Below are 24,794 nucleotides of genomic sequence, written 5' to 3' on the forward strand. Positions count from 1 at the left end.
CTGGTTGTTTACCCACACAAGAAAGCAATCTTCTTGAAAATGGGGCTCTTTCTGCCTCATTCATCAATGTGTTTCCAGTGCTTGGTACAGATTAGGCCTGGAGTAAATTTTGTGCAGGAATAAATAAGTGGTTTGGGTCACAGACCTTATTTGAGGGGTTTTATGAATTATGAAATTTTTATGCATTTTAGTTTGGTATTGTTGTAGCTGTTTTAATTTTTTTTTTTTTCCTTCACAGCATGTTTTGGAAAGCAACCATTATTCTCAGTAGAGGAGAATCAGTTCAGTATCGCTACTTCAAAGGGTGCTTTTTAGAACCAAAGGTATGTTTTCTTCACCTAGTTTCCAGTTTCTTTAGCAGACTTCTTTCAAAAGCAACTAATTTAAGTTTGGAAACATTAAAAGTAAAACGAGTTTGTATTGATCAAATAAAGAAAATAGAACTCTAGATTAATAACATTTTAGTACAAAAAGCAAGGAAGTAGCCACTTCAGAGACAGCTGATGTCTGTAATGGAATTTTTATAAGACTAATAGTAAGTATGTTGCAGTATTGTTATCATGATATAGGTTTTAATGATAAATAAATATTTTTGATAGGTAGGTATGCATTTTCTGTAACTTTTGTAAACTAATTAGTAACCAGTTACAAGGTGTTTTTTTTTGTTTTTTAATCGTGAAGTGGTATAAGTACATTTAGAGGAGTATATAGCCAGCTTTTAGTGAATAATTATTTTTAAAAATTATTTCACAGCAGCTGTCTCTTAGTGGCTGCATTGTTTAACTTCTTTAAAAACTGAAGTAATTTCTCTTAGATTTTTTCAACAATGGTGTTGACAGACCAGGATCTTTCCTGAATGCCTTTGGAGTCTATTGAATATAAATCTGCTTGCGCAAAATGATTTATTATTTTGGGAGTGTTTTTGTATTTAGAAAAAAAAGTTGATTCTTTTCCTCTTTTTAAAAGATACTCATTTGCTGAAAGGATTCTTTTCCTTCAGAGTTTTACCTTTGAGCACACTTGGGCTGCATGTGAACAAGGGCTTAGGCAGGAGCCTAGGACACAAAAAATGGATTAGAACTTTTAAGAAAATTTCTTCCCCTTTAGGGTCATTGAATACTTGTAACATATGAAAAATGCAAGCAGCCACTGTTACCTCATTCTCTTAGCCACCATTATAAAAAAAGAAAACTGACAAACCCACTTCTGCTGTCTTTTGCACCTATTACGTTTATTCCAAGAATATATTGTAAATACTCAGTAATTAAACTTAAATTACATTATGGTTAATCATTTTGTTGGCTTATCTTGACAATGGTCTCACTTTATGACTTAAAAAAAGAACATTTCTTAGTATAGGGATTATGCATCATGGCATAATTCTTCAGTACATATTGAACAATTATGCACAGACACAGATCCACAGCACTCATGACGTTGAAAGCTTATTTGTGGATCCTGGTATGTGAAATTTGTAACGTGAACTCAACTAAATTTTACTTAAAGGGGCATTTGGACCAGAAAAATCATAATGAATCTTTTGGGCATAGTTTTCTAAAGTAAGACTGTTGTCAACACAGGTTAAAATAAGCCAATCTACAGTATTTCCCCTCTTCATTGAAAATGTAACCAAAAGCAGCAAATCAGTCCAAAATGCCTTTGAAAAAATTGGCAAGAAGTCTGCTTACAGTAAGAAACAAGTTTTTCCCCTTGTAATACTTGCAAAAGTTTACAGTATGTGTTGGTGAGTGTGTTTCTTTAAGTAGGTGCTCTGTATCGTGTACACATGTACCGTGTGATGCAGGGGCTGCCATGGTAAGTATGTTTTTCATGGAATAGAGTAAATACCTACATAAAATCCCATGCATATGGCTAGAGGGTTTTCCCCCCCATATGCAAACTTAAAGGGACACTTTTTTTGTAAGTTGGTGGCGCTTTTTAAATGAAACTTACTTTTTAGTAAAAGTAATTATGAAAATGTCGCAATTGTACATTGTCAAATGATAAAACTAATGTGCAAGGAATCTTAAAATCATGCAATGATGTAAATTATTGGAATATATATGTTATAAATATAAAGAATAATAGGAAACCAAAGTAATTATGAAAGCATTAAAAAGCTGAAATGGGTAATAAGATTAATTTTACTGGTCAAAGTTTTAGAAGGTGATCTAAAGCAGTTGTAAAGCCTAAGCTAAAAACCTTGTGATCTTGTCACTTGACCTTTAGACTTTAGCTTCCTCATCTTTTAAATGAAGGGTTTGAACTATAAATTTCTTAGGTCCATTTTATTGTAAGTAATATAAAATTTTACCATTCATATTCTCTTATATTTTGCTCCTTCTGGCATATTCCTTTTAGTTTAGAAGTTGAGTCTGGCAGTCCTTTTTCTCTTAATTTTTCATAGCTACGTGTTCTCTTGTACTTTGTAGAATTAGAATAAGGTTAATATGTTGAATTTTAAGATAATTTTATTGGTGACAAATCAAAATACTAAGTTATATAAACATAGAAATCAAAGGTAGTAGATATTCCTGGAATGAAAACATTGGTATGAGCCTGCATAGTCCATTAATTTCACATTCTCACCAAAGTAATTTTTGAGTTAACATGCAATTTAAACATTTCTTTAATCCATGTCCACCCCTTCTTTCTTGTGGCTAGAATTAGGGTAGTTACCTCATACAGAAGTGTTAGCCAATTTTTAATTATATTGTCTTTGAACTGCTTCCTTCATCTCAGTGTACGTAGCTCTTTATTTTGCAGTAACTTTTTGTTTTCAATTTTTATAGGTGTTAACATTCACTTATAATTAGATTCATTATAAACTTTTATTTTATTCTTAATTTCTCTTGATTTTCATTTAGAACAGCCCAGGGTTATTTTGGCTTCTTTTTACAATGGTTTCTTTTTTTATTATTAAATATATTTTTATTGATTTTTAAAATATATATATTTTTATTGATTTAACAGTCATCCAGAAGCAGAGAGAAACATCAATGATGAGAGAGAATTATTGATCGGCTGCCTCCTGTACGCCCCCCCACTGGGGATCGAGCCCACAACCTGGGCATGTGCCCTTGACCAGAATCAAACCTGGGACCCTTCAGTCCGCAGGCTGATACTCTATCCACTGAGTCAAACCGATCAGGGCTGTTTTTATTGATTTTTTATTTATTTTTATTTTTTTAGAGAGAGGAAGGGAGAAGGATAGAGAACTACAAAAACATCAATGATCGGCTGCCTCCTGCACACCCCCTATAGGGGATCGAGCCTGCAGCCCTGGGCATGGGTCAGCTCCTGGCATGGGTCAGTGCTCAACCAGAGCTACACTGGCTGGGCTGTTTTGTAGTTTTAAGTGTATATATCTTACACATTTGAATTAAATATATTCCTAAATATTTTTATTTTATTTTTTGATGCTATTGTAAATGGATGGTGTTCTTTTAATTTCAATTTAACTATTTATTGCCAGTGGTTTATTAAATATAATGAAATTCTAAATGCTAAATACCCTCAGCTATTAACTTCATATTTGAACCATCGTATAGAGATATCTATCCACCTACCTTTGCTGTACTCCTTCCTAGGTGACCATTTTCCTTAATGGTCTTATTAAAAATAGTGATGCTTAAGTAACTATGGTCTGGCCTCAGACAGCATAGATAAAAATTTTTCAGAGATCCTTTTACATGCACATTTTCCCCAAAATAGTGGAAGAAAACAGTTAGTAAAATATTAAAAGTGCACATTTACATTTTTCATGATAGTTAGAAGCAGTGCTATTACATAAGTATTTGATAATTTGTTTGGTGGTTTGTTAAAACAAAAATTTCAGACTACATATTGGATGATATTTTAAATTTCTCTCAGTGCTTGATGTAGCTGAGTGATGTCAATAATTGTTTGAGAAGCAATCAGTAAGACACTTGTGTGTATGTGGAAACATAGTTTTGGGGTGTCTTTTTTGTTGTTTTGTTTTATTGTTTTGTGTGGTTTTTTGTTGTCGTTGTTAGTGTGCATGCTTGAAAACATTCTAGCAATCATCTGATTTAATATATACTAAATTGTAAAATAACTCCACCAGTACTGCTAATGGAATACTGTCCTGGACTGATACTGTTTCTTTTTTTCTCCAAAGATACACCTTCCATTTAACTCCAAAATGCTTAAAATTGTGACAGCCTTTTACAGAATGGAGCTGTTCTTTTCTTTTATTTATTATATTTTTATTGATTTCAGAGAGGAAGGGAGAGCTGTTCTTTTTTTCTAAGATCTTGATTGTTTTTCATGTAATAGAGCCTTAAAAAGGATTGCATGTTTTGGAGTCACTGTTGAGATTTTTAATATGTCAATGCTCAGGTTTTTTTAAAAAATTTAAAAGGACTTCAGTAAGCTAAAATTTAAGATGACCTTCTAAAGTTTAATAAATTAGTTATAACAATTTTGGAAATTCGTGGTATTTTAAAACTTGGGTGTGTTTTTTTTCCTAATATTACAACACTTTGTGTACCAAACAACACAGATTTGTAGTGTGAATGCTAGTAGACACAATTGTAAGTCATCTGTTGAATTGGCCTTTTGGATTACTCAAATACTCCATTCTGTTCAAGCCCAAATTGTTGTATGCTGTAACTAAAACATATGAGGATGGAGTTAATTAAAATTACTACTAAAACATATACCCTATCAAATACTTAATCAACAGGGCTATTCTTATGTGCATGGTAAAGTTCCCCTGACAAATCAATTAAAACAAAAACGTCTTTTTTTCCCCTCTACCCACTTTATTTTTATTTTTATGGATTTCAGAGAGGAAGGGAAAGGGAGAGAGAGATAGAAACATCAATGATGAGAGAGAATCATTGGTCACCTGCATCCTGCATGCCCCAAACTGGGGTTTGAGCCTGCAACCTGGGCATGTGCCCTTGACCGGAATCGAACCCAGGACCTTTCAGTCCTCAGGCCAATGCTCTCCACTGAGCCAAACCAGCTAGGGTTCCTCTACCCACTTTTTAATCCTTGCTGAGACTTAATATATTCATGGCATCCTTTAAGTTACCTTTGATTAGTAACTTCTATAAGAATGTAAACCCATACCCTCTTTTAGTGAAGAAGATTTTTTTTTCCTTTGGGTAGGGTATGTTGGAAACATGGGAAGAATAGGTTAGTTTTTTTCTGGCTGCTTATTATTGCTAAGAAACATGATTCCTATTTTTAATGTATGCAATTTGCATCTCTTGAAGATTAGAAAGTTTGATGTTTAAAAAAACTGGAACACTATAACAGGAAAAAGTTATAGTAAAAAAAAATCTAGGAAATGTAGGATTAAATGCATCTCCTTTTAGTTTTTAAGAAAGTTAAATTTGTACTTTAAGATGAGCAGTTTTCACATTTTCCCTTTTAAAAACACCTACCCAGTCTACCAATTCATAAGTAAACTTTATAACAAGAAGGTATTTGTCAAGAGAAAATGAGCATTTTTCGTATTATCCTAGGATAAGTGATTTGAATGAGGATCTAGTGCTATTTTAGTTTTCAAATTCCGAAAGTTTGCAAGTTTAAAAAAGATTTTTAAACTTTATTTTTTAAAAATATTTTTTATTTTATTTATTTTTTATTATTATTTTAAAAATATTTTTATTGATTTCAGAGAGGAAGGGAGAGGAAAAGATGGAAACATCAATGATGAGAGATGATCATTGGTTGGCTGCTTCCTGCACGCCCACTACTTGGGATTGAACCTGTAACCCTGGCATGTGCCCTTGACCAGAATCAAACCTGGGAGTATTCAGTCTGCAGGCCGATGCTCTATCCACTGAGCCAAACAGGCTAGGGCAAAAATACATTTTTATTGATTTCGGAGAGGGAGAGCGAAACATCAAAGATGAGAGAAAATCAGTGATTGACTGCCTCCTGCACACCACCTACTGGGAATCGAGTTTGCATCCTTGGCATGTGCCCTAACTGGGAATCAAACAGTGACTTCCTGGTTCATAGGTCAGTGCTCAACTACTGAGCCATACCAGCCAGGCTCTCTGGTTATTTTAAGTGGCAGAATTATCTCTTGTGTTTAATTACCTAATGTGCCTAATCTGTTACTTATTTGTTATCACTTGGCGACTTTTAAAAATATCAATATTGAAATCCTATAACGTGTTATAGGAGAGTATTTAATGCCATCTAAATATGTATAATATATAGAGAGAAGCTTACATGTTTTAGGCTTTTTAATAGTATGTTTAGATATGCCTAGAAAAGGGCTTAAGGATTGTGTATGAAAATGTTGATAATAATTAACCCTAAGTAGTGTGATAATGGGTGACTTTTTTTTTCCTTTTTGCATCCCTGTATTTTACTACATTTTTTTCAGAAGACATGAAGGTTACAGTCAAAATTTGCTTTTAAAATATGTATTTAAGGGTTTCATTTTGACACATAAGTTTAATTAGTCATTTAAAAAGTAATTAAAGGATAATTAGGAAGCATTTAATACTTTAGTCTCTTATATGTCGGAAATCTTTGTTGGTAGGTTCATTCTTGTTTTAAAAATCGTGTAGATGTTATTGACATAAAGTTTTATTTTCTTAGTAAAAGAACTTGATAATAGGGAACAATATTAGGAGTTATCACACTATGAATTTAGAAACTCAAAGGCATAAAAAAGTAAAACTGGATGTTAGTTTCACTTTTATCAAATTTGTTCTTCAAATTTACCCGTGTGTGTCTCCTTTCTTTTAGGGTTTCCTGTGATCTTTAGAAACATTGGTTACTGTGATAGGAGAAATCTGATGTTCTTCCTGTTATCTACTTACTATTCTTAAATGTATATAGTAAAGAACTGTATTATGTCCTCACATTTCTTGAGTAACTTGTGATAGTTGATCTTGAAGTACTTGTTTCTACTATTCCTATGGTCATAGAGTTTAGGCTTTATCCAAACACCTCAAGAGATACTTAAGATGAGATACTTTACCCAGTAACACACCCCATTGACTGGCTGATATACCAAACATAAACTATATTTATGGTTAACTTTAACTTAGAACAGAATATCAGTTAAAAATTAAAATTTCTTTGAAAAAAATCGAGTATTGTAGGCAGATTTAAGAATGAGTTTTATGTACCAGTTCATCCCATTTTTCTTTGTTTACTCTCTCATCCCCATTTTCTTCCAGCACTCATCATGATTTGTGACCTAGTACATTCCTGATTAGGGGCATATAATATTGATAATTAACAGGATGAATCTTTTGGTTTCATATGTAGTATTAATTTAGGCCACAAACATCTAATGGAGTCATGGGTAGAATATAAGATATAAGAAATTATTGCAGACATTTAACTTTTAAATTGCAGACTATCGGTGGTCCATGTCAAGTCATAGTTCACAAGTGGGAGACTCATCTACAACCACGATCAATAACCCCTTTAGGTATGGGCATTAACTGCATCTGTTTGAGGCATATGCATAAGTTACTAATATGCTGCACAATGGCTTAGTGGGATTTAATAAATTTTTATTCTGAAGTTTAAGGTCAATTTTCACTTAGCATATCATGAATCTTACTTTCAAAACTAAATAGTTCTTAATTGCCTTTCTCTATAAACTATTAGAAATGCTTAATTATTTTTATTTTGAAGGGTTAGATTAATTTATTGTAGACTTTTTATTTGGAGTAGTGACAAAGTTTACAAAGTAACATTCTTCTTTGCTGAGCATCCATGGCTTTATTGATTATTTGCTCAGATAATTTAGAGAATTTTCTTTTTCTTTTAGAGAAAGAGGAAAGGAGAGAGAGAAGGAAAGAGAGAAATTGATTTATTGTTCCACTTATTTATGCATTCATTGGTTGATTCTTGTTCCTGCCCTGACTAGGGATCAAACCTGAAACCTTGGGATATCAAGATGATGCTCTAACCAACTGAGCTACCCAGCCAGGGCAAAAACAAAGATTCTTACATTTTTAACTTTAGTGAGAATAGAGCAAGTTATTCTATTTATTCTGTTGTTTTTTTTTAAATAGTAAATACTTGAATAAATTTGTATGAATAAATTAAAATTTCTTGGTTGTAGCAGACATATTTTCCTCCTTATTTACTTAAGTACCTTGCTGGCTATGTTAAAATGAATATTCAGATCAATTTATAAAAAACATTATTCCGTGTTCTTATTATGCCTAAAAAGGCATTTCTCTTCATACAAGTATTTTTTTAATTTCCTTTTCCATACTAAGATTAAAACTTGAAGTTTATTTCACATACATTAAATTATCGATTCATCTTTAAATTGACTCATTGCTGAGAAATGCATCTTTCAGTGTCTAAGGAAAATTAGAATATAAAGATAATAATTGGCTTTCTAGTTACCAGCTTAGAAAGTAGTGAGAGATTCTGCTTTACCCTACAGTAGACAGGTTTTGTTTAAACAGCTATCTCATTCCATCCTCTTTATTGAATTTTCTTTTTATATGTTTTAATACATTTTTGATACTGTATTTAGGATTTTTCTGATAGCATATTTCAGAATTATAATAGTTCTATACTGAGGTTGGGAATTATTAGGTATGAGTAGTTTAAAATAATTTGCATTTTGAAGCATCTTGCAGTTAAATATATTTTATTATTATGAAAAGTGGGATGATTATGTTTCTGATCTTTTAAAAAGAAATTTATATCTGGAAAATAGACTCTCTAAACTTAAGAGCTCCATGAAATCTGTCAGAGAACCTTCCTTGGGAACTGTCGCATTAATTTTGACAAGTATTTCAGACCTGTGTGTAAAGTAAACAGGAAAGGAAAGAGCAGGGAATTAGTATGTTATTCAGAAGGTGGGGCTTAGTAGCTTATCTATGTAGTTGAGATTTCTGTTAGAAGGGCATGTGCTAGAACTTACTCTTTTGATAGTTCCTCACAGCTCTGAGTATACAGGTAAGTTTACACTGTTTGTAAAGCTTTTAGTTGGCTATTGAGAATAGTGGAGATTTGAGGAGAATTACATTTTAGATTAGTTCAGAAAATGCATTACATAAGAATAAGCATTTTAATTGTGCCAAGACCTTTGGTTTGAAAAATGAACCAGGAGATCCTGTTGTCTAGCAATATGTCAGGCTCACAAATTGTGGGTGAAGTTTGTCCCAGTGCCTCTAGAGCACCATCTGAGGAGTCCTCTTTCTCTTCCTTGTAACATCTGAATAATCACTGAGTATGTAAGAACTGATTGTTTGATAGCCTTCTTAAAAGGGAATTCTTTATTGAGGGCTACAATAAATATGCTTATTCACTTTGGGCTGCTTTAAAATTTTAGATTTCATATTTTTAAAAATGCTTAAGGTGGGTAATCTCTCAGTTGTCCGTATACATTGTGAATTTTAACTAGGTTTTCTATTTTCCTTCAATTCTAGAAAGTGAAATTATTATTGACGATGGACAATTTGGAATCCACAGTAAGTGAGACTGAGCTTTAAAAATTTTTACTGATATGGTTGAGATGTTACATAACATTCATTAGAAACAGATATAGGGAAATATGACAGAGTATGATATTGGAAATAGAAGCTAAATCTAAGAAACAAATGCCATTCTCTTAAATAATAGTTTCCACTACAGGTGGGGCAAAAGGTTTACAGTTGTGAGTACGCGAAACACAGAGTTTATTCTTAAATTATTACTAGAGGCCCGGTGCGCGAAATTCATGCATGGGAGGGGGGTCCCTTGGGGGATGTCTGACTGCCTCTCGCAATCCAGGACCACTGGCGCCTAACTGCTTGCCTGCTTGCCTGCCTGATCGCTCATAACTGCTCCCTTACTGGCCTAATTGCCCCTAACTGCTCCCCTGCTGGCCTGATCACCCCTAACCACCTCTGCCTCACCTTGCACCCGGGACCCAGGATTTCCTCCTCCGACTGGTCACAGGCACCCGGGACCCAGCCAGCTTCGCCCAGGTGGGCTGCAGCCACAGGGGACCGTGGGCAGGCGGCTTTGCCCGGGCTGCTGCTGCAGGTGCCCGGGACCATGGAGAGGGTGGCTTATCCTTCTCCTAGGCCACAGCCTGACTGGTCCCCATTCCTCTCTCGCAAGCTCATTTGTGCCTGGCTGGTCCCCATTCCTCTCTTGCGAGCTCATTTGTGCCTTGCTGGTCCCCATTCCTTTCTCCCCAGTGTTAAGTGTCTGAGCTGTGATGGCGTGAGGGCGTGGTGACCATTTGCGTATTAGCTCTTCATTCTATAGGATTTATTAACTAGTGTCCCGGTGCACAGATTCGTGCACATTGAAAGGAAATTAATTAGGTAGGGGTAGGGGCAGGAAGCCAGAAGCCAGAAGCCGGAGCTGACATGGCGTGATCTGGCAGCACTGTGGCCACCATAGAGCGAGTCAGGGAGCAGGGTCATTGCGTCGGGCTCTGGAGTCAGAGGGGCTGCTAAAACAGCCGTTCGCCTGAAAATGCAGGAAGAATTAAGTGCCCAAGTGGAAAGGCATAAGGAGAAACTATGACAGCTTGAGGAAGAGAAAAGGAGAAGGAAGATTGAAATGTGGGGCTGCATGCAAGAGGGGAAATGCTACAGAGGCCATGCCAGGAAGAAGACAGCCCAGGGGCTTCTACTTCATCCAGCTTCCCCACAAACAGCAAGCAAGAGACATGGGTGGTTATAACCTTTGTCTGGGGGAAAAGAGGGAGCCTGCACCTGGAGACCTGGACATAGAGGCCCGTCGTCTGGTAGATGAGGCTAAGAAGCCTTGCCCAGTGTCACTCGCACTTGCCTCTCCAGGGGACCCGCTTAGGGCCAGGCCCAGGGACAATAGCACTGAAAGGCAGTGGAGTAGGCCTCAGTCCCACAGTAGCCACGAATCCGCCTCCCAGCTTCAGAGGTCAGCTCTATGAGGAGGAGGAGCCTGGGGTGAGGAGGCAACGATCACAGCCCGGGTTCCTGCCCATCGGCCCAGGGTTTGCAGCGGGAACAGCTGCTCATCCCAGTCAGCTGAGCGGCACTCCCACTGGGGTGGAACACTGACCACCAGAGGGCAGTTCCTGCGTTGAGCATCCGACCCCTGGTGGTCAGGGCATGTTATAGTGACTGGTAGACCAGTCGTTCTGGTCTTTCCGCTGTTCAGTCACTGGGCTTTTATTATATAGGATTATTGTATTTTTTATACAAACTACAAACCTATTTTTGCTCCACCATGTATAATTCTTTTTTTAAAATATATTTTTATTAATTTCAGAGTAAGGGAGAATTAGAAACATCAATGATGAGAGAAAACCATTGATTGGCTGCCTCTTCATACCCCCCCCCCCCCCCCATTGGGGACCAAGTGAAACCATGAACTCCTAGTTCATAGATTGATGCTCAACTACTGAGCACAGTGGCTGGGCCCTGTATAATTCTTATGCTTTAAGTTTTTTGACAGGTGATTTCAGTTATATGAGTTAGTAATAACATCAGTTTTTAACACTACAGACAGTCCTCGGGATACTTCGGACTCGATGTATGTTGTTTCGTGGTTATGTCACCATCTCCCATTTATTTATTAAAAAAAAATAGTTCCATTTTGACGCATGTACATATGTGCTTTATGTTTTTTATTATTTATTTGCCACAAGTAAAGGTCAGGAATTGTTATCTTTCTTTTAAATTTTTTTTACTGTTTCACTTCATTACTGCTGTGTATGTGCTCCATGTAAGTGATGTAGGTGACTATGTAGGTAAATTCGGACTTACGGCAAAAATCGCGTTACATAGGGCCGTAGGAACAGATCTCCGGCGTAACCCCAGGACCTGCTGTATTATGCTTGAAAATGATATTAGCAGTTCTAAACATTTAAGATATGAAATATTACTCTTTTTTTTTTGAAATATTACTCTTGAGCTAATTTGTGCATTCTGTATGTTTATATGTGCATTTATGGTAAAATCCAGATTAAGCAGAATATTCTAGTAATTCTGACTTAGTCTTTAACATTTAATTAGCACATTAGAAATCCTTTTACCTCTGAATATGTTCAAAGTGTTGTTCATTTGTATACTTCTGCTTCAGTAAACACTTTGAGAATTCAAGTTTTCAGGGACTTGAATTCTTATAATGTGTCAGCATTATGCTAAATTGCATTTTTATTTTATTATTTTTTCCTTAAATGCAGTTGATTGCGTTTTCATTTTTAAATACTTTACTGTGTAAAGGAGTGGGCAGAATGTGTGCTTTTGCTGACTGAACCAGAGATAAATTGCTGATAACCAGTTGCTTTCCTATTCAGAACAGGAAGGAACAGGTTTGAATGTTTTGGTTGTGGTTTAATAGGGACATGTGTTTATACACTTCAGAATGTACATGCTTTGGCAGTGTTTGGATAGGAATTTGGATTTTATTTGAGGTTATTTGTGTTATATCATCAGGTAGTCTAAAATACTTGAATAGCTTTAGTGTTTTATAGTCTTGTCCTCTTTATTTAGAAAAGATGGTATTTATGTTACATGTTTTGGAGAGCTTTTTTAAATATATATTTTAATATATTTTTATTGATTTCAGAGAGGAAGGGAAAGGGAGAGAGAGATAGAAACATCAATGATGAGAGAGAATCATTGATCGGCTCCCTCTTGCACACCCCCCACTGAGCATAGAACCCACAACTGGGCATGTGCCCTTTATCGCGATCTAACCTGGGACCTTTCAGTCCACAGGCTGACACTGTATCCACTGAGCCAAACCGGCTAAGGCAAGAGCTTTCTTTATATAGGAACTAGGGGCCCAGTGCATGAAATTCGTGCACGGGGGGGGGGGGGTATCCCTCAGCCCAGCCTGCCCCCTCTCACATACTGGGAGCCCTCAGGGGATGTCCTAGGGACAGCTTAGGCCCACTCCTGGCTCCCCTTGGGGATAGGGCCTAAGCCGCAGTCTGGCCTCCCTTTGTGGGAGGTGACCGGGCTGATCAGAGGAAGACACCAGCCCCATCACCCTGCTGCTGCAGCCACTGCCAGTCACCAAGGTTTTTTCATCAACACAGACTCCAGTCTCTTCACCATAAAAAAATGACAACTTTCTTTAGGCATTTTCAAGATGTGTCTTTCATATAATAATAATTTCTTTATTTAATTTTTTTTATCCTCACCTGAGGATATGTTTCCATTGACTTTTAGAGAATGTGGAAGAGAAAGGGAAAGACAGAGAGAAACATCAAAGTGAGAGGAACACTTTGATTGGTTGCCTCCTGCATGAGCCCTGACTTGGGCCCCGGCCAGGGAAGAGCCTGCAACCTAGGTACATGCCCTTGGTCAGAATTGAACCCAGACCCTGTCATATCCACTGAGCCAAACCGGTTAGGGCAGGATATGACATTTCTTAGCCCTCCAGCAGCTGACCTTCGTTTTTTTTCGCCAGGAGTGGTGAAAAACCGTAGATCACCTTTTTGGATTCTTATTACCCAAGTTACAAAGAATATTACCAGTGGCATACAGGGAGCTTAGCCAATGAGTGGTCAGAAAAGGTGTTTCCTCTGGAGTTCACACCAATCGCCAGCTTGGCCCCCCGGCCCAGGCCTGACGCCTCTGGCCCAGGCTGCAGGCCTGGGCAGGGAACCCCCATCTCCCCCCAGTCACCGGCTCCACCCTTGCCCAGGCCTGACACCTTGGCCAGAGGCGTCGACCCCCATCACCCTCCGATCGCTGGATCGGCCCCTTGTCCAGGCCTGACGCCTCCGCCAGAGGTGTCAGGTCTGGGCAAGGGACCCCCATATCCCTCCTATAGCTGGCTACGCCCTCACCGAGGCCTGATGCCTCGGCTAGAGGCGTCGACCCCCATCACCCTTCAATCACTGGATTGGCCCCTCGCCCAGGCCTGATGCATCGGCCAGAGGTGTCAGCCTGGGCAGGGGACCCCCAGACCCCTCTGATTGCCAACTCACTGGATTGGCCCCTCGCCCAGGCCTGACGCCTCGGCCAGAGGCGTCGACCCCCATCACCCTCCGATTGCCAGCTCAGCCCTCCGCCCAGGCCTGACGCCTCTAGCCCAGGCTTCAGGCCTGGGCAGGGGACCCCCACCTCCCCCCCGATCACCAGCTTCTGGACAGCTTCTGGGGTGACACAAGGGGGCCTGGATGGTGGCTCTCACACTGGCGGCTCCACTGTCCTGTCCTGCCTGCAGTATGCAAATTACCCGCCATCTTTGTTGGCAGTTAATTTGTATATCGTGCTGATTAGCCAATGGGAGGTGTAGCGAAGGTACGGTCAATTACTATGTTTGTCTGTTATTAGGATAGTTTTCTCTTTTTTTTCAGTTGTGTATTAATTACTATATATGGTTATAACTGCATATAAATTTTTATTGTTGTTCTAAATTCAGTTTTAGCCAGTTAACAGCCACGCATCCAAAACGGAAACCATCCCCATGTGCCACAATATTTTGAATTTAATTTAAAAAAATCAATTTGCAATGAATATTATAAAAATAAATATATTACAATTTGGGTGTTCTTGAATATTTTCAGCTAAAAATTCTCACAAAAAATTATTTTAAAGTTGGTCAGGACTGCCACTTAGGGAAAACATTTTTTTTTAATAGATGTGCGTGGTGTGTGAGGAAGGTCTGCTACTTGCATCTACAGATGTTTATTGTGTACAGTGGGCTATTAGCTTTTAGGATGCAAAGTCATTTCTCCAACTTTGTCTATTCCTGGAAATAGTTTAAAATTAAGAAATAATGGTGGTTTCTTTTTATTTTTTTATTTCTACCCAAATATTTCTTATTTTAATTAAATTCTTTATTGTTGAAGGTATTATGTATGTCTCCTTTTCCCCTCATTGACCTCTCCCCACCCACTCCTGTGGTTTCTTTTTATTTTTAAAACTAGTGGCCTGGTGCACAAAATTCGTGCACAGGGCGGGGGGGGAGGGGTGTCCCTCAGCCCAGCCTGCACCCTCTCCAATCTGGGACCCCACAGGGTCTAAACCAGCACTCGGACAACCCCCTCGCAATCCAGGACCACTGCTCCTAACCGCTCACCTGCCTGCCTGCTTGATCGCCCCTAACCACTCTGGCTGCTGGCCTGCTTGCTCCCAACTGCCCCCTCCCGCCGGCCTGATCGCCCCCCAACTGCCCCCCCTGCTGGCCTGCTCACCCCCAACTGCCTCCTCCCCCTGCCAGCCTGATTACCCCCAACTGCCCTCCCCTCCTGGCCTGATCGCCCCAGCCACCTCTGCCTCCGCCCGCTGCCATGGCTTTGTCTGGAAGGACGTCCAGAAGGTCTCACGGTCTAATTAGCATATTACTCTTTTATTAGTATAGATTTGCTAACTACTAAACATTTTTAAAGTTACATTTCTAAAGATAAATGTTTCTTGGTATGTATTTTAAGTCCTATTGAAAAACTTAGGTCCAAAACAGTTGATAGTTCAATAGTACTTTGAAAAATGTGTTGCCTATGTTAGTAGGAAACTTCAAGTTAAACAGTGCTAATACAGTATTATCACAGTTGTGAAATTTACGGCAGAATGTATAAATGTGAGAATACAGAATTGACTCACAGTTTTATTTTTACCATCTCATATTTCAGTCCCTAGCACTAGTCGTATAATTAGTTTCAGCTGAATAAAATACCTCATGTGAAGTATTTGGAAGTGTAATAGTAATTCCCAATGGAACAAATGTAGGTTAGAAGTCATCTTGAAACATGGATTCTTTCTGAAATGAATGTGTATTATTTCGATAATGGATTTAATTAGAATAGTTTTATTAAGTTAAACTATGGCTATTGTTAACATTCATTTAACTTTTCCCCCCCTCTTCATATAAAAGTTCTTTTTCAATGATAAATTTAAGACTACGCATATATTTGCTTTGGAGAGAAGTACCAGTGACATAACCTGAATGTATTAAAATCTGAAGGTGAACTAGAATTGTCAGTGTGTATTATACTTATTGGATTGTTTAAAAATATGTGTAATAATTACTCTTCTTTGTATTTACTTGCCAGATGGTGTTGAGAATTTGGATTCGGGATGGCTGACGTGTCAGACTGAAATAAGATTACGTTTGCATTATTCTGAAAAGCCTCCTGTCTCTATAACCAAGAAGAAATTTAAAAAATCTAGATTTAGGTATGACCATGTGTATTTGTTAATTAGGCCATTTATTTTCACTAATGCTATAGATTTCTGGTTTTAGACTTTAAGTGTATAAACTAAAAAAGAGCACACTTTTAATGTTACGTTTTCTAATAACTACAGGGTCTTATGAGAGTGAACTGCTTCCCTGTCTCAGATTGCTGCAATTACATGTACTTATGTTATTCTTTTTTTTTTTCTTTTTTTTAAAATATATTTTTTATTGATTTTTTTACAGAGAGGAAGGGAGAGAGACAGAGAGTCAGAAACATCGATGAGAGAGAAACATCGATCAGCTGCCTCCTGCACATCTCCCACTGGGGATGTGCCAGCAACCCAGGCACATGCCCCCGACCGGAATCGAACCTGGGACCTTTCAGTCCGCAGGCCGACGCTCTATCCACTGAGCCAAACCGGTTTCGGCTACTTATGTTATTCTTAATCTCTAAATTTGAAACTAGAACACTGTGTTTTTATGTAAATAAATGATTTCCAAGCTTATACTTCTGTATGGTTTATACCATTTAAAATTTATTAGTGTAGCAATAAATTGCTTGTTTTAAATTGATATAAGAGAAATGGTTTCTTGCTAAATGAGGGTAAACAGAAAAATGATTGTTGGAAATATCCTTCAGTGCCCTAAACTTTCTTGTAGCTTACAAATGAAAACCTTTCCACAAAGAAAGGTAGCAGTTATCATAGCAGTTCCATATTAGTTTCTTTTTAATCATATATTAATTTAAAAAATAGATGTCAAGTTTTGTGTGAAAACTTTACACAAAAACTTTATACTTAGTAACTTTATTTTTCTGTAATGTCATCATATATGCCTTTGAGTGAGCTGGCTTCTTAGTGACCCAGGCAGCTCTGTCATTTGGATATAATTCATAATAATACTGCAGTTGCAAAATCCATAAATGTTTTACCATAACTGCTTAAATATCATAAAACTTTTAATACATAAAATAAATTATACAGTACATAAGGGAACGGGTATGTAATACTTCATAGTTATTTGCATTGGCTCTTCTGAGAGTGAGTAAAGGATTTTGGGTGTACCTTGTCTCTGTGCATTTCTAGGCTTCTGCTTTGCTTCAGAAAAAATGGAGGTTTTGGGACCACATGGTTGATCTGCAAGATCCATTTGACTGCAAAGATTCTCTAACCAGTTAGTCATATAATTTAATATCTTTTTAAAAAATATATACTTCTTTATTGATTTCAGAGAGGAAGGGAGAAGGAGAGAGAGATAGAAACATCAGTGATGAGAGAGAATCACTGATTGGCTGCCTCCTGCACACCCCACACTGGGGATCGAGCCCGCAACCCAGGCATGTGCCCTTGGCCGGAACCGAACCTGGGACCCCTCAATCCGCAGGCTGACGCCCTATCCACTGAGCCAAGTCGGCTAGGGCTATAATTTAATATCTTATTTAAATGTTAAAGGAAGCAAATTGTGTAATAACTATAAAATGTCTCATTAGCCATAAGACCTTGAAATAAAGAAAGCAGTAAAAGCCTTGGTTGGTTGGTCTTAATAAGACTTACTAAGAAATTCATAGATATTAATGGTTGGGGTTCTCATTGCTTTGCAAATACATACTGAGTCCTATACCATTCTTTTTTATTTTTCTATGAAAAGTTAACTTTTATTTTCTATACATATTTTTCAAAATTATGTTTTCTTCAGTCTCCAAAGTGCTTGGTTCTCTTGCAGCTTTTTGTGGTGGTGTGTTTTTTTTTTTTATAAATTTTTATTGTTAAATGTATTACATATGCCCCCCCCCCCCATTACCCCTTATTGTTTCTAGATATTATTTTGAGTATTTGTATATATTATAGTGTTGCTTAGGCTTAAGTTGGAATATTTAATATAACCATACTTAGTTGGGCTCTACAAATTAACAACTATTTCGTATTTTTAAAAATACATTTTTATTGAATTCAGAGAGGAAGGTGAGAGGGAAAGAAAGTAACATCAGTGATGAGAGAGAATCATTGATTGACTGCCTCCTACACATCCCACACCAGGGATCGGGCCTGCAACCTGGGCATATGCCTTGGCTGGGAATTAAACTATGACCACCTGGTTCATAGGTCAACACTCAACCACTGAGCCACGGCCAGCAGGGCTGATTCCTGTTGAAATAATCATGCATAGCTAGAAACTGGTGTTCTGACCATTTTCCGTCCCCCCAAGTTTGTATTAGTGTTAGATTAAACCTTCATGGTATAGGAAATAATTTTAACTGCAAGGTTATAAGGACTTTAAAAACTTAGCAACAGCTTATACATTTTAACTAAAACACTAAACATGCTATTTTATTTTATTATCAAATTTTAAGCACAAGTTTCTCTTTCAGTTGACTCCAGCAGTAAGTGGAAAGCAATGTCTCTTTATGATAGACTATAACATTTATATAGCTTTTTGAAGAACCCCTTTAACAAATTCTTTCATAGATCCCTTTAAACATGACTTTTCTTTCTTTTCTGCAGGTGAGGGAGGAGGGTAGATGCACATTGCTGATGACAGTATAGCCTTTTTATCTCCATGCCTTTCTTGCCTGTTCATTACTGTCCATTTGTGGTCTCTTTTCATATGCTCTGGTAGAGGATGTTTCTTCTTTCAGGTTCACCAATAGAATCGGTTGTCCAGAATTATTCCTAAGAGCTTTGGTTTATGAGAAGAGATGATGGGTTTTTTTATTATTGAAGTGCTACTTTTGATTAGTACAGTATTACCAGTTGAATAATCTATATGGATGTTCCCTCAGGAAGACTTCAGAATTATGTGGCTATGTGATAAGGCTCAGCAGTGGTTGGAGACAGGAGGTCATGCAGAGAAAGCAGGTCCCACTAATACAGTTCCATTATTTTTATTATCAATCAGATCCCATTTAAATCTAGACTGAAAAGTTTTTGGAGCTTAGCTATTTATTACTCTTACCAGCGCTTTTCAACCAGAGTGCTGCAGAATTTTAAAAACATGTAATACCTGACTATTTAGTCAGGGGCACTCGCCTCTTTTCCCTTATATTGTCAAATTAAAAAAATGGCAATAGCCAACACAACAATAGCCGTCCAGTGTGAATGAATCAAATTGTTGGTCACACTGGCAAACAATTGAATATTTTGGTGTGCTGCATAATTTTATTAATTAGTTTATGTGTGCTGTGATTTAAAAAATGTTGAAAATCGCTGCTGTATACATTAACATAACTTCCTACATTAATAATATTAAAGTTGTTTAAGTGCATTTCAGTTGGTACATTCTTGTATATTCTAGAATTGAGTACTTTGGGGCATTACAAGTGCTTCGTGCAAGTAATTGCCTTTTATTGGGAGTAGATTAGTCTCTGTTAGCCCTATGGCTTGGGTAATTGGTCTTTGTTTTCATTGCTGTGAGGCCTATAAGAGTTTTAGACTCTTAGTTTATATGTTTGCTTTGTTTAAAAAAGTACATAGATACACATAAAGGATACATAACAGACAAATATATGTACTTAATACAGTGTTTTTCTTGAGTAATATACTTTTCACAAAGTACCCCCGACTCACTGTGGTGAGATAGAAGAAAGGTGAAAATAGTTTATAATCTCTAACTCTTAACAGTCTTTTAATGCAGACTAGCAGAATATGGTTCGATTTTTGTGCTTGTTTTATGCATAGGCATTTGTGAGACATCTCAAAAGAAATTGAAATGGCCAGGTATAGATGGAGGGTAATAGTAAGTACCTTTTTAGGTTCGTTTTTTTAAAAACCAAAGAATTAATGGAAATGGCCTTAGGCTTAATGAGCATTTGTCTCATTTTAATACTTTACAGAAATATATGTAGATTAAAACATCAGTACTTTTTAAAATATATTTTTATTGATTTCAGAGAGGAAAAAAGAGGGAGAGAGAAATAGAAACATCAATGATGAGAGAGAATCATTGATTGGCTGCCTCCTGCACACCCCCTATTGGGGATTGAGCCCAAAATCAGGGCATGTGCCCTTGACTGGAATCGTACCCAGAACCCTTCAGTCCACAGGCCAAGGCTCTATCCACTGAGCCAAACCAACTAGGGCTAAAACATCAGTATTTTATAAAATATAGCTGATGCCTTAACCCAGTGATGGCGAACCTATGACACGCGTGTCAGAGGTGACACGCGAACTCATTTTTTTGATTGATTTTTCTTTGTTAAATGGCATTTAAATATATAAAATAAATATCAAAAATATAAATCTTTGTTTTACTATGGTTGCAAATATCAAAAAATTTCTATATGTGTCACGGCACCAGAGTTAAGTTAGGGTTTTTCAAAATGCTGACACGCCGAGCTCAAAAGGTTCGCCATCATTGCCTTAACCTATAGTGTGTGTAGTCTTTATATAATACACAGTGTAGGGCAAATGTAGGTTTACAGTTGCTGTATGGAAAATATAATTAATAAATAATAATAATAATAAACTCTGTTTCATGTACTCACAATTGTAAACCTACTTTTGCTCCACCTTGTATTTTATTATTTGAAGATTTTGCATATTCAGGGAGCACTTCTAAATTTTAGCATTTAGATAACATTTTTATGAGTTTTCCTTTAGTTCCACTTTTTGAAATTCATTATTTTTTCCTTTTGTTTAGAGTGAAGCTGACACTAGAGGGTCTGGAGGAAGATGATGATGATAGGGTGTCTCCCACTGTTCTTCACAAAATGTCCAATACCCTGGAGATATCCTTGATTAGCGACACTGAGTTCAAGTGCAAGCATTCACAGCCGGATTGTGGGTATGGCTTACAGCCTGATCGTTGGACAGAATATAGCATACAGACAATGGAACCAGATAATTTGGAACTAATATTTGATTTTTTTGAGGTGAGTAATTCTTTAACTTAAGAGGGTTGAGAAGGAATGTAGGCATGAACTTTTGTGTATGTTTTCATTTTTATTGTAGTCTGATTTATATAAACCCATGATTTGTACAGCATTTTAGATGTTTAATCTTCTATATATTTTGGCAGGCTTAAAAAACTTAAGAGTTGACAGACACAAGTACTACCTATATATATCTATATATATGAAAGCATAAGCGATTGTTACAACCGGTCAACTGAACAACCGGTTGACCAGTCGCATAGCGCACATTGACCACCAGGGTTCAGACGCTCAATGCAGGCCGGTCCCTCCCCCTGGCCAGCCAGCTGGCCCCAGTCTGCCCCGATCGGGACTGGGCTAGATGGCCCCAATCAACCCCAATCACCGGCTAGGCTGAGGGACCCCACCCGTGCACGGATTCGTGCATCGGGCCTGTAATTAAGAATATAATTGAGAACTTCAGCAAAATTGGTTTCAAATAAAGATCAGATGTCTTGATGTCTGTGTCTGTGCTAAATATAACTGTTGTTGGGCAACCTGATGAAACTAGCATGATTGAGCCCTTTTTATGACCAAAGTCTATGGTTTATTGAGGCATTTTATTATAAGAACTAGAGGCCCGGCGCATGAAAATTCATTCACTGGAGGGGGCAGTCCCTCAGCCTGGCCTGCCCCTTCTCACAGTCCAGGAGCCCTCAGGGGCAGGAGGCGACCCAGCAATCAGGGGAAGGCGATGCCCCGTAACACCTCTGCTGCTGCCACTGCTGGCAGCGCAAGCCTCAGCTGGCTCTGGTTACCTGAGCCTTGGGCGGCCCTGGGCGGCTGGGCAGCCGACATCTGAGGCTTGCCTGTGGCTCAGGCGTCAGCTGGGCTGCTGCCATCCGAGGCTTGCCTGTACCTCGGGCTGGCCCTGGGCGGCTGGGGGGCTGAGGGACTGGGGAACTACAGAGGCAGGCATGTGCCCTTGACTGGAATTTAACCCGGGACCCTTCAGTCCTCAGGCCAACCCTCTGTCCACTGAGCCAAATCGGCTACGGCTCTCCACAGATAATACCGAGCCCTCCCCTGAGGTCCTTGCTCTATTGGGCCTGGCTCAGTAGTTACATGTATCGCTTTCCCTACTTTCTCTTTTTTTGGCACTTTCACTCCCATTTTTACTTTTCTAAAGTTTAAATCTTTGAGAGTAGAGTATGTGCCTTGCTCAGCGGTAGCAAGTAGCCATGGTTTCTTGAAAATGGCACAATTCAGAATGGATTTAAACCCAATGAATAACATTTGTTGTGTGTAATTAAAATTATAATCTTTGAATTGTTTAATTTGATGATTCCTTTAGACATAGCTTTTGTGAGTGGCTTTTTAGCTGCTTTGCATTAGATGGAATTTACAGTATTTCCCCCAAAAAATAACTAAAAATACCTTTATTTTTTAAAAAAGAAAACTATAGTTAGGTCTTACCTAAGTAATATGACCTGTAGGATTTTATTATAAAAATATAAAGTTTTGGTTGAATGTTTTCTTATTTTTAAAAAATGTATTTTTATTGATTTCAGAAAGGAAAGGGAAGGGGGAGAGAGAGAGAGAGAAACATAAATGATAAGAGAGGATCATGATCTGCTGCCTCCTGTATGCACCCCAATTGGGATTGAGCCAGAAACCTGGGCTTGTGCCCTGACCAGGAAATGAACTGGGGTCCTCTTGGTTCATGGGTCGACACTCAACCACTGAGCTACACCCGCTGGGCAGGACCTACCTTTCAGTAATTCCTTGAACAGTCTAACTTCCCTTTCATTTGGTTAGCAGTTTTGGAAATAATATTTTATTTATTAACTAGGCTGCTAAAAAAAAAAAATACTCAATGTAATCTCAGAGTGTTCAATTTCCTGGAGAGTTACCATCCCTCTATGTCATCTGTGTGGATGTGTTTTCATAGAATATAATATACATTAAAAGCTCACTACAGGTATACCTTAGTCTTGTATATATATATACTAGAGGCCCGGGGCATGAATTTGTGCACGGGTGGGATCCCTCTCAGTGGCCTGCAGGGATTGAGCCAAATCCTGCAGTCCAACGCCGCCTGCAGCTCCTACCTGCCACTCCCAGTCATTCTGGACCTGCTATGCCTGCCACGGGCTCATGCCCAATCAGTCCTCATTGGGAGAGGCTCATGCTGCCACAGCAGTGCTTGTCAGCCATGAGCCCTGTGTCTGGCACCCCCCAAGGGGAGTGGACTGTGGGATCAGGCTGAGACCGGCTCTCCAACATCCCCCAAGGGGTCCTGGATTGTGAGAGGGTGCAGGCCAGACTGAGGGACCCCACCGGTCCACAGTCGGGCTGGGGAGGGACCGTGGAAGGGCTCCAGGGCAGGTCCGGCCCATCTCGCTCAATACCAATCGGCCAGACCTCAGCAGCAAGCTAACCTACCAGTTGGAACATCTGCCCCCTGGTGGTCAGTGCACGTCATAGCAATGGGTCGACCAGTTGACTCTCTGCCCCCTGGTGGTCAGTGCACGTCATAGTGAGCAGTTGAGCAGCCTTAGTGTATCATTAGCATATTGCTTTGATTGGTTGGTTGGTTGTTCTGCCATTTGGTCTATTTGCATATTACCCTTTTATTATATAGGACTAGAAGCCTGGTGCAAGAAATTCATGCACGGGGGTAGGAGGGGGAGGAGGGTCCCTCGGCCCAGTCTGAACTCTCTCGCAATCTGGGACCCCTCAGGGGATGTCCAGCTGCCAGTTTAGGCCCTGTGGGATTCCTGCGGGATCAGGCCTAAATTGGCAGTCGGACATCCCTCTCACAGTCTGGGACTTCTGACTCCTAACCACTCATCTGCCTGCCTCATCGTCCCTAACCACTCACCTGCCTGCCTGATCACCCCTAACTGCCTCTGCCTGATCACCCCTAACCCCTCTGCCTGCCTACCTGATCACCCCTAACCACTTGTCTGATCGCCCCTAATCACAACTCCTAACCCAGGATGCCTCAGCTCTCATAGCCCCGGCTTTATCTGGAAGGTCATCTGGAAGCAGTCCGGTGTAATTAGCATATGAGCTCTTTATTATATAGGATATATTTTGTTGATTTTAGAGAGGGAGAGGAAGAGATAGAATCATCAATGATGAAAGAGAATCATTGATTGGCTGCCTCCTGCACGCCCCTACTAGGGATTGAGTCCGCAACCCAGGCATGTGTCCTTGACTGGAATTTAACCCGGGACCCTTCAGTCCTCAGACCAACGCTCTATCCACTGAGCCAAATCGGCTAGGGCAGTATACCTTAGTCTTTGAATATAAAAATACTTAGTAACTTTTTTTTTCAATCCTCACCCAGGATATTTTTCCATTGATTTTCAGAGAGAGTGGAAGAGAGAGGGAAAGAAAGAGAAATATCAATGTGAGAGAAACACATCGATTGGTTGCCTCCTGCATGTGCCCTGACCAGGGCACAGGCTGGGTAAGAGCCTGCAAATGAGGTATGTGCCCTTGACTGGAATTGAAGCTGGGACTCTTTGGTCCACAGTGCGAGACTCTATCCACTGAGCAAAACCAGCTAGTGCTACGTAGTAACTTTTAATTAGTGCTTCCCATTCACCTAATACATATTAGAGGATCAGAAGTGCAAATTAGCAGAGTTAATGATTAATAAAGTAACGCATAAACTTTATGCGGTTTTCAACCTGTGGGTCGCGAACAATGAAAATACATCCTGCATTATCAGATATTTACATTGCAATTCATAATAGTAGCAAAATTACAGTTATGAAATAGCAACAAAAATAATTTTATGGTTGGGGGTCACCACAACATGAACTGTATTAAAGGGTTGCAGCATTAG

General features: G+C 38.7%; 1 protein-coding gene across 1 annotated transcript in view; it reads left to right on the forward strand.

The window, feature by feature from the left end:
* GPCPD1 (glycerophosphocholine phosphodiesterase 1) overlaps positions 1–24,794 on the forward strand; it is a 61,617-nt gene that overhangs the window by 15,516 nt on the left and 21,307 nt on the right. Inside the window, exons 4-8 of the mRNA XM_081096802.1 lie at positions 239–323; positions 7,360–7,435; positions 9,405–9,446; positions 15,965–16,088; positions 20,725–20,956. Of these exons, the coding sequence (XP_080952928.1) occupies positions 239–323; positions 7,360–7,435; positions 9,405–9,446; positions 15,965–16,088; positions 20,725–20,956 (559 nt within the window). The remainder of the gene's footprint in view (positions 1–238; positions 324–7,359; positions 7,436–9,404; positions 9,447–15,964; positions 16,089–20,724; positions 20,957–24,794) is intronic.

The sequence above is a fragment of the Myotis nattereri genome (assembly GCF_964212035.1).
Source record: "Myotis nattereri genome assembly, chromosome: 8".
NCBI lineage: Eukaryota > Metazoa > Chordata > Mammalia > Chiroptera > Vespertilionidae > Myotis > Myotis nattereri.